At 43.1% G+C, this 16,316-nt stretch overlaps 1 protein-coding gene across 1 annotated transcript in view; it reads left to right on the top strand.

Moving 5' to 3' along the window:
* Positions 1 to 16,316, top strand: part of TRDN (triadin) — a 254,804-nt gene that overhangs the window by 207,370 nt on the left and 31,118 nt on the right. Inside the window, exons 82-85 of the mRNA XM_087972568.1 lie at positions 9,798 to 9,848; positions 10,118 to 10,165; positions 12,306 to 12,356; positions 13,188 to 13,265. Of these exons, the coding sequence (XP_087828694.1) occupies positions 9,798 to 9,848; positions 10,118 to 10,165; positions 12,306 to 12,356; positions 13,188 to 13,265 (228 nt within the window). The remainder of the gene's footprint in view (positions 1 to 9,797; positions 9,849 to 10,117; positions 10,166 to 12,305; positions 12,357 to 13,187; positions 13,266 to 16,316) is intronic.

Here is a 16,316-nt window from a genome sequence, read left to right on the forward strand (position 1 = left end):
AGCAAACTTGAAATTAAAATATAAGTATGATAAAACTGCCAAGTTCTTCCTGATTTTGATTACCCTGTTTCTCCAACAATATGGCTTCCCCCAATAGGAAGTCCCAGCATGTTTTATAGGCATGAAATGAAATTAAGCCCCTCCCCCCAAATTAAGGCCTATATGTGAAATGGGGGGGAATGGTTGGGGGGGGCTTGCTGTTAGGAAGTACTTTTGTTGCACACCCAGATATGGTGCTGCCTGCATTGACCCCGATAGGAAGTGCCCCACCAACGCCGAGGTCAACATCCAAGCCGTCGCCGCCCACCCGAAGATGCAAGGGGAGGGAATTAAGTCACCCCCGAAAAGACGGCCTAGCCATTTTTTCGGGGCTCAAAAAAAAATAAGACCCAGCCTTATTATATGAGAAACACGGTATATACAAACAATTAAGCTGGAATAAATATGTGTCTAGTCTTGAAATATTTAACTGCAAGGTTAATATTGAATATTACATGAATGCAGACAGCAGGAAAAAAAGCATATGTGAAATGAGACTGAAATGCCTTCAGGGGTTCATAAAGACAAAGGATAAAATCATTTATACATATCTATTAAATACCCAATCTTCTCCTTTTCTTTCTCATTTAAATATTAAGTCCATAGGGAACAATTGTGTGGCATCTGGCTGGGTATTGTCAAAGGCTTTATTTTGCAATGTATGCATCTTGCTTTCCTATGCATTGTAAATGTGTAAGATCCATTAAGTACGATAAAGCTTACTTGGCAATCAGTGTTGTCAGAATTCCAGCCTTAACCGGAAGTTAGCATCTAAGAATGCAACGGGGCTCCTTGTGTGGGTAAACATGAATAGGATTTGGCTGATGGGACTCTGCATACTGTTATGTTTGGAGGAGTGGGCGTAATAACGGAGACAGGGCATCGGGTAGTGACACAACTCTTTAATAGTGACTTCAGAACAGAGCAACCAACTTGGGCAGCAGCACCTCTTTTATAGAGCTGGCTGCTGCCGCAATAAGCAATGAGAACGAGTTTAACCGCACTTAGTCTTCCAATCCGGGACGGCCGCTGTCAGCCAATCAGGTTAGCCGAAGGCAGCCAATCATGACCGCTTATTTGCGGACCAATCCGAACTGCAGGTTTACGAGCCTACAGTTGGAGCGAAGCTCGAAGAGTTTTTAATAATGAGTTTATTTACTTAGTTCGTAACACCCCTCCCCGCTAGGTTTTGTCTGAGGGGTGGGGTGACGTATTCTCGCAAATAGGCAGGCCGTTTTACCTGCCTATTTGATTTCCGCTGTTATACCGGTTTCCATTCAGGTTCCGGTGGATCGTTTGTAGAACCGGGTGGTGACGACGGTTCCACCGTCTCGCTGGGTGAATCAAGGCTGTTTCCTTGGCCGTTTTCTGGGTTCTCTGGGCTTGCTTCTCTGACTGGGCTGCTATGTGGCGAGGCCATCCCTCGGCTCGGGCTTCCGTCAGGTGGTGAGTATCCCCTGGCTGGTTGTACCGTCTGCTGGGCTTTGCTGATTGGTTCCTCTGTTATTTCTATTTCGGCCCCCTCGTCTTCCCTTCCCCACAACGGGTCAGCCGAGAAGTTTTTTGCAAAAACTAAATCGCCCACCTTGAACGCATGATACTTGCTGCTGGAACCGCAAGGTTTTTCTGGCGTGTAGGTGGGTGTAGGCGATCGAGGTGTGAGCGAAGTTTCCGGCCCATCAAGAGTTCGGCCGGGGTTCTGTTCGTGGTGCTGTGCGGCATGATGTGTTGAAGAAGAAGCATCCTGTTTATCTTGTCGTCAATATCGCCATGTTCCATTTTGTGTAATGTTTTTTTAATGAATTGTACCATACGCTCGGCCCTGCCAAGTTAAGGCATGGCGGATGCCCCGGTCCACTAGGTATTGCTCGAATGCAAGGGCAGTGAACTGGGGGCCATTATCCGAGACTAAAACGTCAGGCAGTCCGTGCGTAGCGAATAGTCTATTTAACTTTTTAGCGATGGCTTCTGTTGTGGTGCTTTTCATCTTGTGGACTTCGAGCCAGTTTGAATAGGCATCCACCGTTATTAGAAAAGTGTGTCCCTTGGTGGGTCCCGCAAAATCAATGTGGATGCGGGACCAGGGGCCACGAGGTGGATCCCATTCAGTTGAAGGTGCCTTCGATAGGCCAGCGCGGATTTCCTGGCACTTGTTGCAGGTGGCCACCCAGGCTTCTATTTGTTTATCGATGCCCGGCCACCATGTGTAGCTTCTTGCTAACGCCTTCATCCACACGATGCTGGGATGACCGTTGTGCAATAGTTTTAGGACGCTGTGTTGTAATTTTTCAGGAATGATGACTCTGTCTCCCCACAGAACGCAGCCCTTCTGTGAGAACAGCTCCGTTTGTCGGTTTGTAAATGGTGTGAAGATGTTGTCGGGTTCGTTGTTAGGCCAGCCTCGTTCCACCCAGCTGAGGACCCGAGCCAATGTGGGGTCCTTCTTTGTTTCCGCTGCGATGTCTCGTGCAGTCAGAGGTGGCGAAGGGAGAATTTCGATCTGGAGCGCCGTAAGGGTTGGAGCTGGATCGTCTATGGCTTCTGGTAGTGGAGAACGACTCAACGCGTCTGCGTGGGGAATGGCTTTCCCTGGGCGGTGTAGCAGTTGATAACCATATGCGGCTAGGAACTCTGACCAACGGGTCATCCTTGGTGATAAGATGTGGGGAGTAGGCTTGTCCCCCGCTAATATGCCAAGCAGTGGCTTGTGGTCAGTTATTATAGTAAACGGCCGTCCATACACATATTCATGAAAACGTTTAATAGCGGCTACAATAGCAAGAGCCTCTTTATCGAGTTGGCTATAGTTCCTTTCAGTCTTTGATAATGTTCGGGAAAAGAAAGCAATAGGTGCCTCATTGCCGTTTGGTAGGACATGGCTTAAAATGGCTCCCACCCTGAACGGCGAGGTGTCACACGTGACTGTTAAAGGCAAAGTCTCGTTATACTGCATTAATACAGCGTTGGAGGTCAAGAGATCTTTTACTTGCTGGAACGCTCGTTCTTCCTGTTGTCCCCAGACCCAGGAAGCTTTCTTGTCTAGCAGACGATGTAGGGGCTCAGCTACAGTCGCCTTCTGGGGCAAGAAGATATTATAAAAGTTAATGAGTCCCAGGAAGGCTTGGAGGTCCGTTTTATTCCTAGGTCTGGGGGCGTTTTTTATGGCTGTTACTTTTTTTTTGGTAGGATGAATTCCCTTTTTATCAAGGAGGTACCCCAGGAATTCAACCCTCTCAGTACAAAGTTGACACTTGTCTCTCTTTACCTTTAACCCGGCGTCTTTGAATTTTTGGAGAACCGCTCTGAGTCGGGTCTCCAACACGTCTCTAGTGGGGGCAGCTATCAAGACATCATTGAAATAAGGCACGACCCCTTTTATGCCTTGCAGCAATCGCTCCATCAGGCTTTGAAAAATGCCTGGTGCTACACTCACACCGAACTGGAGCCTATTACATTTAAACGCACCTGTGTGCGTGACGATAGTCTGGGCCTCAGCAGTCTCTGCATCTACGGGTAGTTGCTGGTATGCCTGGGCAAGGTCCAATTTTGCAAAGATTTTTCCGCTGCCCAGGGAGTGAAGCAGATGTTGAACCACCGGTACAGGATAAGCGCTTTGCTGAAGCGCGTGATTTAGGGTGGCTCGATAATCCCCACAAATTCTTATCGATCCATCCGGTTTTATGGGTGTTACAATCGGGGTTTCTCAACGGCCATGATCGATTGGTTCTAACACCCCTTGGGCTATCAATTTGTCCAATTGTTCATCAATCTTTGGTTTGAGTGCGAAGGGCACTCGATGAGGCTTAAGGCATATGGGCGCAACATCGGGACTGAGGCTAAACGATATGGAGGACCCCTTGTACTTGCCTAGCTTTTCTGTGAATACATCCTGGAACTCCTGGACGAGGGCGGCTTCCCAGTCACTGCTCCTGGTCTGGTGAATGCCGGCTAGTTCAATTCCCAGTGGAGCGAACCACTGTAAGCCCAACAGACTGGGCCGGTCTCGATCTACGATGGTAAGAGGCAGAGTTGCTGTGTGGTCTTTAAAGGAGACCTGGACATAGCGGGACCCGGCAATGGGAATTCGGTTTCCCTGATAGTCCCTTAATATGACTTTCTGGGTGCTGAGGTCTTGACGACGGATGTCAGGGATCAGTTGTTTGAAAGTCCTCCACGAGACCATTGATAGGGATGAACCCGAGTCTACTTCCATTACGCATGGACGATTCTCAATGGCGACCCTCACTCGGATCTTCCTTGCATCCAAGGATGAGGCGTGACCGATGGTGATGGTTTGATGATTCTCTTCTCGTCTAGCTGACGCAGCAAGCGCTCGATTTCTGTAGTGATAGTGGTTCCATTGGTGATTCAGGCGATCCCGGTTCACGGGTGGACTGCCCGTAGCTTGGCGGGAGTTGTTCTCTATACGGATTGGGCTTGACCCTCGCTTGCTCCTGCAGACCTTTGCCATATGGCCCCTCTTTCCGCAGGAACGGCAGAGTGCGTCGAGGAATTTGCAATCAGCTCGCGGGTGATTTGCCCCACAACCGGCGCATTGACGCGAAGGCTTTTGACTTTGCTGGTCTCGCTGGTCGCGCTCTGACCGGAGTCGGTTTACCTCTTCTTCCTCACTATCCGATGGGGATTCGAGGTCTTCATGGTGCGCCGTTGTTGAGTGCTTTTCTGGGAAAGGCGAAGTATCATTGGCGAGTTGACAGAGCGGTGCGTTGGTGCGGCGCATTCGAGCGGCCGACTTCCTGGTTGCCTCTGCTGCAGTAGCATCAGCGATGACATCGGCAAGATCGATGTCCCCCTTGGCCATGATCTTGCTCTGTGCCGTGTGGTCATCTAATCCCAGAACTATGCGGTCTCGCATAGCTTCTTCGAGGTTTGAGAAACCACAGAGTCCACCTAGGTTCCGGAGGTCAGCGATGAAGTCTCCAACGCTCTCGCCCTTCCGTTGGTCCCTCTGGTAAAATTCATGTCTTCTGATGAGGATTGGCACCGCGGGTGCATAATGGGCCCGAAGAATAGGAGCGAGGTTATCCCAATCCATTGACTTAACCTCTGCAGGCTTTGCAAGTGCCTTAGCCATTTTGAAAATGGCAGGCCCGCAATGGGTCAGGAAGACCGCTCGTTTCTTGCCAGGTGAAGCGTCCTTTAGGTTGTTGGTCTCCAAAAACATCTGGAACCTGTCCATATACGAGTCCCAGTCTTCGTTAGCCGGGTCAAATGGAGCGGGTGGTATGGCGCCGCTGGCCATCTTGCCGTTGTTGACTCTCTTTCAGCCACGTGCTCTGTTCGGTGCACAGCGAGTGCTCAATTGGCTCTATTGTCTCCGCATCCCATCCTCGTCGCCAGTGTTATGTTTGGAGGAGTGGGCGTAATAACGGAGACAAGGCATCGGGTAGTGACACAACTCTTTAATAGTGACTTCAGAACAGAGCAACCAACTTGGGCAGCAGCAGCTCTTTTATAGAGCTGGCTGCTGCCGCAATAAGCAATGAGAACGAGTTTAACCGCACTTAGTCTTCCAATCCGGGACGGCCGCTGTCAGCCAATCAGGTTAGCCGAAGGCAGCCAATTATGATCGCTTACTTGCGGACCAATCCGAACTGCAGGTTTACGAGCCTACAGTTGGAGCGAAGCTCGAAGAGTTTTTAATAATGAATTTATTTAGTTAGTTCGTAACACATACTATTGCCAGGATGATAAGGAAAAGTGTTTTTTTAGGCCCTAATATCACGTGTGGCATTGAAAAGATGATTGTTGGCATAAAAAGAAAGAAAATTACAAACATAATAAATTACATTACAAAATGAGTACAAGTACAAATGGACTTACAAGAGTTCATTTAGTTCAAAGTTCAAACAGTTCAAAGTGACAACAGCAGTGAAAAAAGTGACTTATAACTGTTTTTCACAATTAGGACCATAGCATCACCCCCATGGTCATGTGATCAAAAGTCAAGATGCTTGGCAGCTGACTCATACTTATGACAGTTACTGTTGTCCTAGGGTCATCTGATCCCCTTTTGTGACCATCTAACAAGACAATGGGAAAGCCACATTCACTTACCAACTATGTTACTAACTTAGCAACAGCAACGATTCACTTAACAAAGGTGGCAAGAAAAGTAATAAAATGGGGAAAAAACTCACTTAACAAATGTCTTGCTTAGCTACAGAAAGTTTGGGCTCAATTGTGGGTGTAAGTCAAGGACTACCTGCAATCTATTGTTTCACTGTAGTAAAATGCCGGCAAGAGATTTTGGGATTTGTATGCAGCATGCGCACAATGTGAAAGCGAAGCGAAACAGATTCACTGAAGAAAGCAAAGCAAAATAATTATTTCAACTGCAAACTATAACATAGATGGGACACATTTGCAGGCGGGACAATGAAAGGAGATTCTGCAACATTCAATACAGGTAGTTCTTGAAGTATAACTGGTTGCTTAATGACTGTTCAAAGTTATGCTAGACCAGGGGTCTCCAACCTTGGCAACTTTAAGACTTGTGGACTTCAACTCCCAGAGAGAATTGAAGTCCACAAGTCTTAAAGCTGCCAAGGTTGGAAACCCCTGTGCTAGACCCCTCCAGAGCTATTTATAACCTGATTTGAAGTTACGATGGCTCTGCATGCACATGTCACAGTCACGTGATTTCATTTTGGGCATTGGTAATCCTCTCCCCTCTACAGCCATTTGCAGTGTCCTATGGTCATCTAATCATGATTTGTAATGTTTTTTTCCCCTGGTTTCTGGCACTTATTTTCAGTTTCTGCCAAAAAGTGCCCATTGGGGAAAATGGTCTTTTTTTAATGACTATGGTGTTCACCAGAGGTGGTGTTCAGCAGGTTTGGACCAGTTCTGGAGAACCGGTAGTGGAAATTTTGAGTAGTTTGGAGAACCAGCAAATATCACCTCTGACTGGAGATTTTACACAGTATCCCTCTCCTGCCATGCCCACCAAGCCACGCCCACAGAACCGATAATAAAAAATTTGAATCCCACCACTGGTGTTCACGTATCGAATGCTGCAAAAAATGTGGTCACGTAATTCCTTAACTTACAGTCTCAGTGACTTACAACCATAATTCTAGGCTCAATTACAGTCATAAGTCAAGGACTACCTATAGAGGAATACAAATAGAATTTCACATCCCCTTGGCATTTGGAAGCCCCTTATCCTTCACAAAGGTGATCATGGTCCCAGCTGATGATAACAGTGTTCCTGAACAGGCGTATAATAAAGCTCCTCTCAAGGTAGCTTCTATCTAGCTACCTTATACCTCTTGCAGTTCATACTTCTAATAAACCACAATAGCTGTTTATCTTTTCTTGCCTAAAAGTTATCAATGCCAGTTCACTCATCACATTCTCGCTACTCAATGGCTGGCCTTGGCAAAGTAGTTTTGAGATTTAAAAAAATTAACTCTTGAGCTTACCTGCATGAGGATTATGAGGAGCAAACTGGTAGAGAAAGTGAAAGTGAACTTACTTTTCGAAATCTAAATTTTTACTTTGCTATGCCATGCACAGGAATGGCAAAAGGGAAGCTATTTTACACAAGAAAGAAAGAGAGGACAAATCCTCCTTGGTATTACAACAATTTTTGGCAACAGCAATCATGTATATTGTTGTTTTGTGGTTTGAGATTGTTTCTTATATTTTAATCTGATTTGTATGTTGTTATTAGCCACCCAGAATTCTTTTAGAGTAGGAATAGATTATAATTGCTGTTAAATAAATGAAATCTTAAATAAAGCAACTGGAAGCTAGTATGAAACATGCAGCTTCTAATTAAGTAAAAGAATTTATGATCTGACAAAGTATAACCATCCTTGTATATCGAGACATTGTCAGGCAAGTAGGAAATTATTTGAGTATCTAGTACCCACAGAGACTTGTCTTAGCAAATAGGTTCCACAACTCATTGCTTGGTGTTATACTTTTCCGTGACTTTTAAAAGTCTTGCATTTAAAATGCCACATCGAGTCAGGCAAATTATAATTGAATGCAATTAGGATTGCTGCAAGCTACAATCTTCTTTCATTCCAGTTGAGTGAGATACAAGAAGATCTGAAATGACCGGGAGACTTTCAAGACATCATTCCCCATTTATTTCTGTCCATCTATTTCTGCCCCCTGTACTTCTGTCAAAGCATTACTAATTCTGGAATCTGAAAGGTCAAAAGGCAACACCATCCATTATTGACATTCAGCCTGATTGGTCACCTGTTGTTTGTATAGTAGCAAAAATCTTTAGATAATCAAGCCATAAGGTTGGGATTGCTTTGATGCTTACATGCAGAAGCATCTAATGTTCTTTATGAACGGAATACATTTCAGTCAAAGGAAATGTGCTGTAATCATGAAAAGAGTTGCATAAGTGCAGTTCTTTTCCAATCCCTGCTTGAAAAAAGTTAGATTCCAGTCATGATTTTAACTACCGTGTTTCTCCAACAATACGGCCTCCACCAATAGGAAGGCTCAGCATGATTTCTAGGCACGAGGTGAAATTAAGCCCCACTCCCAAAATTTAGGCCTATTTAAACCATGCGTTTCCCTGCCATTTCTCACATTGTTTGTTAGAACTACACAAGGTAAAGAGAAATGGGGGGGGAAGGGCGGAGGGGAGAAAACTTGCCTTTAGGAGTGCCCTGCAGGTCGCCTAGGCTAGAATACCCCGATCTACCAATAGAACATCAGCAGATAGAAGCTCCCTGAAGGCAGAGTCCCCAGCCGCTTCAGGGCGTGGCATGGCTGACTGTGTCCCCTCGCCTTTAGGCAGTCTCTTTCAGGCGATGGAAGCTCCCCAAGTGCAATCACCAGCCACTTGGATCGGCCAGTAGAAGCGGCCTCGGGGCAAGCGCACACACACACTCCCCTCACTGCGAGCCTGCTTCTATCAGCTGACGAAAGCCCCGTTGAAGGCCGAGTCCCCAGCCGCTTCAGGGCATGGTGTGGCTGACCGTGTCCCCTCGCCTTTAGTCAGTCTCTTTCGGGCAATGGAAGCTCCCCAAGTGCAGTCACCAGCCACTTCGATCGGGCAGTAGAAGTGGCCTTGGGGCGAGCACACACACACACTCCCCTCGCCGTGAGGCCGCTTTTACCCGGCCAATCAAAGTGGCTGGTGACTGCACTTGGGGAGCTTCCATCACCTGAAAGAGACTGCCTAAAGGTGAGGGGACACGGGCAGCACGCCACGCCCTGAAGTGGCTGGGGACTGTGCCTTCAGGGAGCTTTTGTCAGCCGATAGAAGCGGCCTCGCGGCGAGGGGAGTGTGTGTGCGTGCTCGCCCGAGGCTGCTTCTACCGGCCGATCAAAGTGACTGGTGACTGTACTTGGGGAGCTTCCATCGCCTGAAAGAGTCTGCCTAAAGGCGAGGGGACACGGGCAGCCATGCCATGCCCTCAAGCGGCTGGGGACTCTGCCTTCAGGGAGCTTTCGTCAGCCAATAGAAGCAGCCTCATGGTGAGGTACGTGCATATGGGCCGCTCTAGGTGGGGGAGGAAATTAAGTCACCCCTGAAAAGATGGCCTAGCTGTTTTTTCAGGGGTCAAAAAAAAATAAGGCCCGGACTTATTTTGTGAGAAACACGGTATTGATACTTACTACTGATAGCATGAAAAGAATTTGCAGTATATCCAACTCAAAATTCAGCTACAAAACTGCATGTTATGTTGATGCAGCTTCAGTTTGGGATTATTAATTGCTAGATGTGAGTAATGTTTGCTCACTGTGCTTTTACACAGAGCATGAGAAAGAAAAATCAATGAAGACCATGGAAACCCAGAAGAAAAAGGGTAAAGACATATTTTTTTATAGTTTTAAGACTTTTAAAGTTTATTTTCAGACTGCAAAAATGGTGAAGAAATTCTCTTTGAGCCCATAGAATTAACAAAGAAAGTGGTAAAAATTGTGGAAGGAAATAATAATGATTGGTTTTATTTTCGATCTAGCTATATATAGTCTTGTTACATCAAATGAAGGTTTAAAAGCACTCAGAAATGTGGGTTTTTTTAAAAAGAAAAAATGCAAAACAAAACAAACAAATTAATGAATATTTCCATAGATATCTCAAAAGAAAAAGTGAAGCCTCCTATTGCTGTCAAAGGAAAAGGTAAATATTATTTCTAAGATCTTTTTTTTTTAACTAGGGCCATTTTAGGATTTCAGAATGTTTTTGTTGATGCTAAATTGATTTAAGATAGTTATATGAGGAACATTACATATAATTGAGCTCAGTGTTGCCAGTGAACAAAAGAAGGTCCTTAATTTACCATTATTCTCTTTTTTGGTGTTAACTTTAGCTCACTTTCATCTAATGCTCTTCCACATACTGGGTTTGTAGCACTCCCAGCGGTTTCTGAACACCTCCAAAGTGGTGGGATTCCAATTTTTTTACTACCAGTTCTGTGGGCGTGGCTTGGTGGGAGTGGCAGGGGAAGGATACTGTAAAATCTCCAGTCAGAGGTGGTATTTGCTGGTCCTCCCAAGTACTCAAAAATTCTGCTACCGGTTCTCCAGAACTGGTCAGAATCTGCTGAATACCACCCATGCTCCAAACCCATCTTCTTATGATTTCTATTGGTAGCTTGGTTGATTTACTTTCAACCTTGCTTCAGTAGTAGTAGGTCTGAAGCAGGTTTTCAGCTGGAAAAATAGGGTATTTGTGGTGGCTTTGGTGAGAACTTTTGCATTACTCTCTTAATTGCTTTCTGATCAATATCTACTTAGCAGTTCCATATTTTACATGTTTGATAAATTGATTAATCTATTTATATGGCCACACACCTTGCAAATTGTGATTCTGCTTGGCTAACTTAGAGTTAAAACAAAAAAGAAACCAAGTAAAACAAAAAGTAACAAAAGTAAAACCAAGTAACAAAAACAAAACAAGTAAAAATAAAAAGGCAGTAACATTGAAGTGTACTCAAACCTAACCACAATCATAACCCCAACCATTACAAAACAAAACTCTTGTAATATCCTGGCTCAATGCCAGGGGAACTGAGCTGATGAAGGAAATTTTCCCTTCACTGGCTCAAGTGAAGTCAGAGAAGGTGAAATTTCCTTCCTTCCTTCCTTCCTTCCTTCCTTCCTTCCTTCCTTCCTTCCTTCCTTCCTTCCTTCCTTCCTTCCTTCCTTCCTTCTTTCTTTCTTTCTTTCTTTCTTTCTTTCTTTCTTTCTTTCTTTCTTTCTTTCCTTTTTTAATTAAATGCCTCCCATTTCCCCTAGAACTACTGTAACATTTTCTTCTATCTCCCTCTTCCTCCTCCCCCCTCCTCCTCCTCCTTTCTTATTCTTAGTGTTGTAAGGTCAATAACACTGGACAATTGTGGGATGGCACAATATATAGCAAGATAGAAATCATGATGGAGTATCTACCCATATGCACCATTGATTTTCAGTCCTAGTCAACTACCACATCTATATACATATATGTATTTTAGACAATCCTTGCCCCAATGGATCACCGTTTCAGAGATTTTTTTAAAAATCTGAACAGAGGAACAGAATGACCACCGGTAAGCAAAAAAGCAGTGGGAGCAGGAGCAACTTTCAATTTCCTGTCAGCTTCCCCACAGAGTTTCCTTGTGTGAAGCTGCCAGGGAGCATTAGAACTCTTCCTTCCTTTCCTTCAGGAAGTGAGGGAGTGTAAGTGTAGCTCCAGCCTGGCAGCTGAAGCAGACATAACTTTTCCAAATTTTATTCCTTGGGGAATCATGAGTCCTGGATTTTGGAGACATTTTGTATGTTTGCTCATTTCAGGTACCTTTGTTCAAAAACTATTGCCCTATGATGTACTATTTTGCCAGTTAACGGTTATATAAACAAGTGTTTTAGTAGTACATAGATACTGGATTTCATTTTCACAATTCAAAAGCATAGCAGTAAAATCATGGAATCTTTTTAAATAGGCTGAATTATACTTCTAACAGTTGCAATGAACTGTGTTTTTATGATAAAGAGAGCATCCAGCTTTTTTAATGCTAAATATCTGCAAAGCTATGAACTTTGATAATAATAATCTTCCAGTAAGTCTATAATGAAAAACATTCATAATATTATATTGCTTTATTCATCTTAACTTTCTGGTTTGTTTAATTCCTGATTCAGCACACATGCTAACCCTTGTTACTAGTGCAAAAATATTGTGATTATATCTTTTAAAATGGGGAGTGACGCATTTGTACTTAACGCAATGAAAGATATGCTTAAATTTGCACTTTGCAAGCTAAGAAAATTGTATTTTTCAGAGGCAGCAAAATCAAATGATGCAAAGCTTCCCATTGCTGAGAAAAAGAAAGGTAAGTATATTATTATATTAATCAAAATATCAAATTCTTGTATTTGCTTTCCTTCTCTTCAAATTAAAGGAGACATTCCCCCTCATAAAAAAAATTAAATGACTGGTGAAGAAATGCAAACAAGATTTTGTTCACAGTTTATGGTTATAATAACCACCTAAATTTACACAATCCAATCTCAGAGGCTGGCTAAAGACCATCTCAAAGTAAACTCATGTTTTGTACTCTCTGAAGCTCTACTGAAAATTGGATCTGGGGAAAAAAATAGCTAGCTTCTTCTATGCAGTGTTTGTATAAGTTTGGGGTCACCATGACCAATGAAAATTCCTCTAGTCATCTGAGAAAGGGAATTAGTGAAATTAATGAGTGAAATATGGATGAGTGAAATTAACTTGTATCTGTAGCTGAATACAAGGTCATTTGTATCTATTGTTCCAAATATCAGAGAAACAAGCTCTCATGCCTATGATTATATGTTCAATTTATGTAGTTTCTGTGATTTGGGGGAAGGGGAGAGATGGCTGAGCCACAAATGTTAAAAAAAATCAGTTGTGTTATATGTGTGCAATTTTTTTGGCTATTGTTTAGTGATGCATGTAAGGTTGGATTAGAAATTCAATTAAGCTGCCTATTATTTTATGTGCTGCACTTTAAATAATACAAATTGATAAAATACAAATTCTTTAGAGCAAACATGCCCTTGATTCTTAGTGTGCATGTCAGGACAGTGATGTTTTGTCAAAAAAAAAAAAGTATAACCACTATGTCTAAATGGGTTGCAAGAATCTGTACAGCTTGGGGCTTTGCTAGTCTTTCTTTTTTTCATAATAGTAAGTGGCATGACACATAACTCCTATGACAGAAAGTTTGAGAAAAGTCACAGAAAAAACCTCCAACAACCTCAGTCAAGTAAATCACATTTTCTTTGATATTTACTCTATTGAACAATAACAAAATTTCATTTTGACATTCCTATTGAGAATTAAGGTTTTACATGATTGAAGTGGTATGTCTTTTTTGCATTCAGGATCATCAATATGGTACATAGAACATCACATCATGCATCCCTTTAAAATGTTAAATTTTCTCTGCAAAATGACCACTTAATTACCTGTGGAGATAACAGAATAAATAAAAAGAAGAAAAAGCATATATTAGTTTAATAAAAATTATTAACAAGCAAAATCAGTGGGGAAGCAGGAAGTCTGATTCCCATTACTTTTTTTTGTCCCACCTATGGCAATTCTGTTTATTGGTTTTAGGTAAGGAAATATCTCTGAAATTATGGCCCAATGGATCATGGGTTGTCTAGTTTTTGTTTGTAGTTAGTACAATATGACAGGAGAGGAGGAAGGTGGGGTTTTTTCCCCTCCATCTCTTGCTTGGCCTGGATGTAAGCCAAATATCTAAGCCAAAGACATGGAAGCCTATTGTTGCATAAACTAGCAGTAATACTCTCTTGACAATTCTTGATTTTGCCTCTGACACCCTACTTCTGCTTTTACTTCCTGCCTCAGAAGAATAAGATAAAAAAACCCTCTCTTGCCAACCCTAGTTTTATTGCTTTCAGCACCAGCAAGTAATATTTGTTAGATATTGGGAGGATTCTTTGTTAATGGAAAGTGGGATAAAGTTGTTATATTTCATTTTTAATGGGTGCCAGTGTGCCCACAGTAAAAAATGACAATAAAGGTTCTCTTCTCTTCTCTTCTCTTCTCTTCTCTTCTCTTCTCTTCTCTTCTCTTCTCTTCTCTCTCTCTCTTCTCCTCTCCTCTCCTCTCCTCTCCTCTCCTCTCCTCTCCTTTCCTCTCCTCTTCCCTTCCCTTCCCTTCCCTCATTTCATCTCATCTCATCATCTTGAAAGAGAACTATATCTAGAAAATTGGCATAAACATTTCAAGCATTTAAGTTCAAAATAAGTTACAGTTAATACATAACCAAGTTTCCCAAATCCTCCAGTCATAAATCTGGAGATAGGCAAGAAGATAAGAGAGCCAAGTTTCCTGGGGAGAGAAGTTCACTTGGATCTGTTCTGATGAATAGATTTTTCTAGCTACTCAATATTCCTCGAAAAAGGGGTCCTTGGTGCTTTCTGAGCTTGGTTGAACTCAGAGCCAAGCTCAGAGTTTGATCCAAGCTCAGAGAGCACCAAAGACCCTCATTTCAACTCTGGGCTACATGTATTTTTCTTTATTTTTTTATTTCACTGCCTCACCAGGAATATCTATAACGTAGTGTTACTTACTTGACTGGTATCCACCTGAGCCTGCTATGGATTATTTATTCATTATCTTTCTCTATCCCTTTCCAGATACCACTACTGAGTATTGGTCCATGGTAGAAATAAGTGGTGTTCTGAAATGTTTCAGTTCAGCTGTTGCCATTTCACAATAACATGCTCAGGAGCACAAGCTTGACTGATCTCTTTTCAGAAACCCAATAAGCCATTTCTGGTTGGAGGTGAAAAGGCACACTATGGCAGCATTCCTTTTTGTTTGTTTGTTTCTCCCATCTCTGGCCTTCTCATAAGAGCCGTGGGACCAATATTCCTATGTCTTCTAGAAACTGTTTTTTTTTTTTACCTCTATTGTCTGCAAAAAGTGAGGCAAGTGTGCATTTTTTAAAAAATCATTTTTTTTTCAATCCAAATTTATCTGTTTTAATAACAGAAATGTCCATGTGGTTGAGGCCGTTCACAAAATATTGTATTGCTGTTTCAGCCTTTTAAATGTTCTTTCTTGCACAGCTGTGAAGACTAATGGCAACTTTGCAATTGATAGTATGGTGGATAACACATATCATGCTTCTTAAATTTCCATATTTTAAATAGCACTGTTTGATATTCTCATTCATGATGACTTGCACGCTGCAGCTGCCAAACACACCAGGCAACCTTTTCCAATTACGCTTCCGTATTTAACTTGACTTGACCTGAAGCAAAACCAAATAATGGGACAAGGGTTGAAAGAGGCAATGAAATAAGGAACAAAGATCAAGAGAAGCTGAAACATCAAACAAAACCTTCCACCCAAAGACTCTAGCAGTGATGGCTAATCTTTTCCACGTTGCATACCAAAAATGCCCATGTGCTCGTTCATTTCCTGCACCCATAATGCAATGCGTGTGTGACTCCCCCTGTCCCCTGCATATATACATGCATGCATACGCCACCCCCTTGCACTACACGCCTCTGTGCATGCGCATGGATTCCCCCATGCCTGTGTCTTCCCCCGCGCATGTGCGGCAAATACCCGATGATCAGCTGGCTGGTGTGGGGTGCGTGCACATGCGCAGTGGGGCTCTTCCGGGCGACCTCTTGTGTGCCGGCAGAAGTGGCTCTGTGTGCCACTTCCGGCTTGCATGCCATAAGTTCGCCATCTCAGACTATAGTATGCCTGCAGTTCAGCCGTGAAGCAGACTGATAGTGCAATTGTATACATACCTGCTCTATGTTATGAGTCCATGGTCCATGTGAGCTGGATCTTTGACTGTGGATGTTATAGCTTGTATAGGAGTGGTCATAGGTAGAGCCTGGTCTCCCCACACTAGAGAGCTAAGCTGTTGGTGTTCTCTTTGCTGTCTTTACTAAGACAATTAAGGAAGAAATGGGTTGTGTGTTGGATTACATACATGCCCGAGTGTCAGCTTAAACATGTAGACTAGACGGGACAAGAAATGTGGCCAGATGAGCTAATTCTACTTGTAAGGCTACATTAACAAAGCATGCAAGTCTGAAAGTACACATTTCTCATGGTCTCTTTTTACAGTCTGATAAGTTGGGGAGAATCCTCTCTGAGTTTATTTCTCTGACCATTATGCATCTGTCAGCTCTACCAATTCTCACTTGATCTTTCCCTAGGCAGCACTTTGTAGTTCCCCCAAGATCGTTCCTACATACCATTACATAAGCAAAGCTAGTGAGTCTGCATATTATTTACTCAAGTGAAACTTAATATGATG

The sequence above is a fragment of the Notechis scutatus genome, chromosome 1 (assembly GCF_049901735.1).
Source record: "Notechis scutatus isolate UNSWTSFEM ecotype Mainland chromosome 1, rNotScu1.2, whole genome shotgun sequence".
NCBI lineage: Eukaryota > Metazoa > Chordata > Lepidosauria > Squamata > Elapidae > Notechis > Notechis scutatus.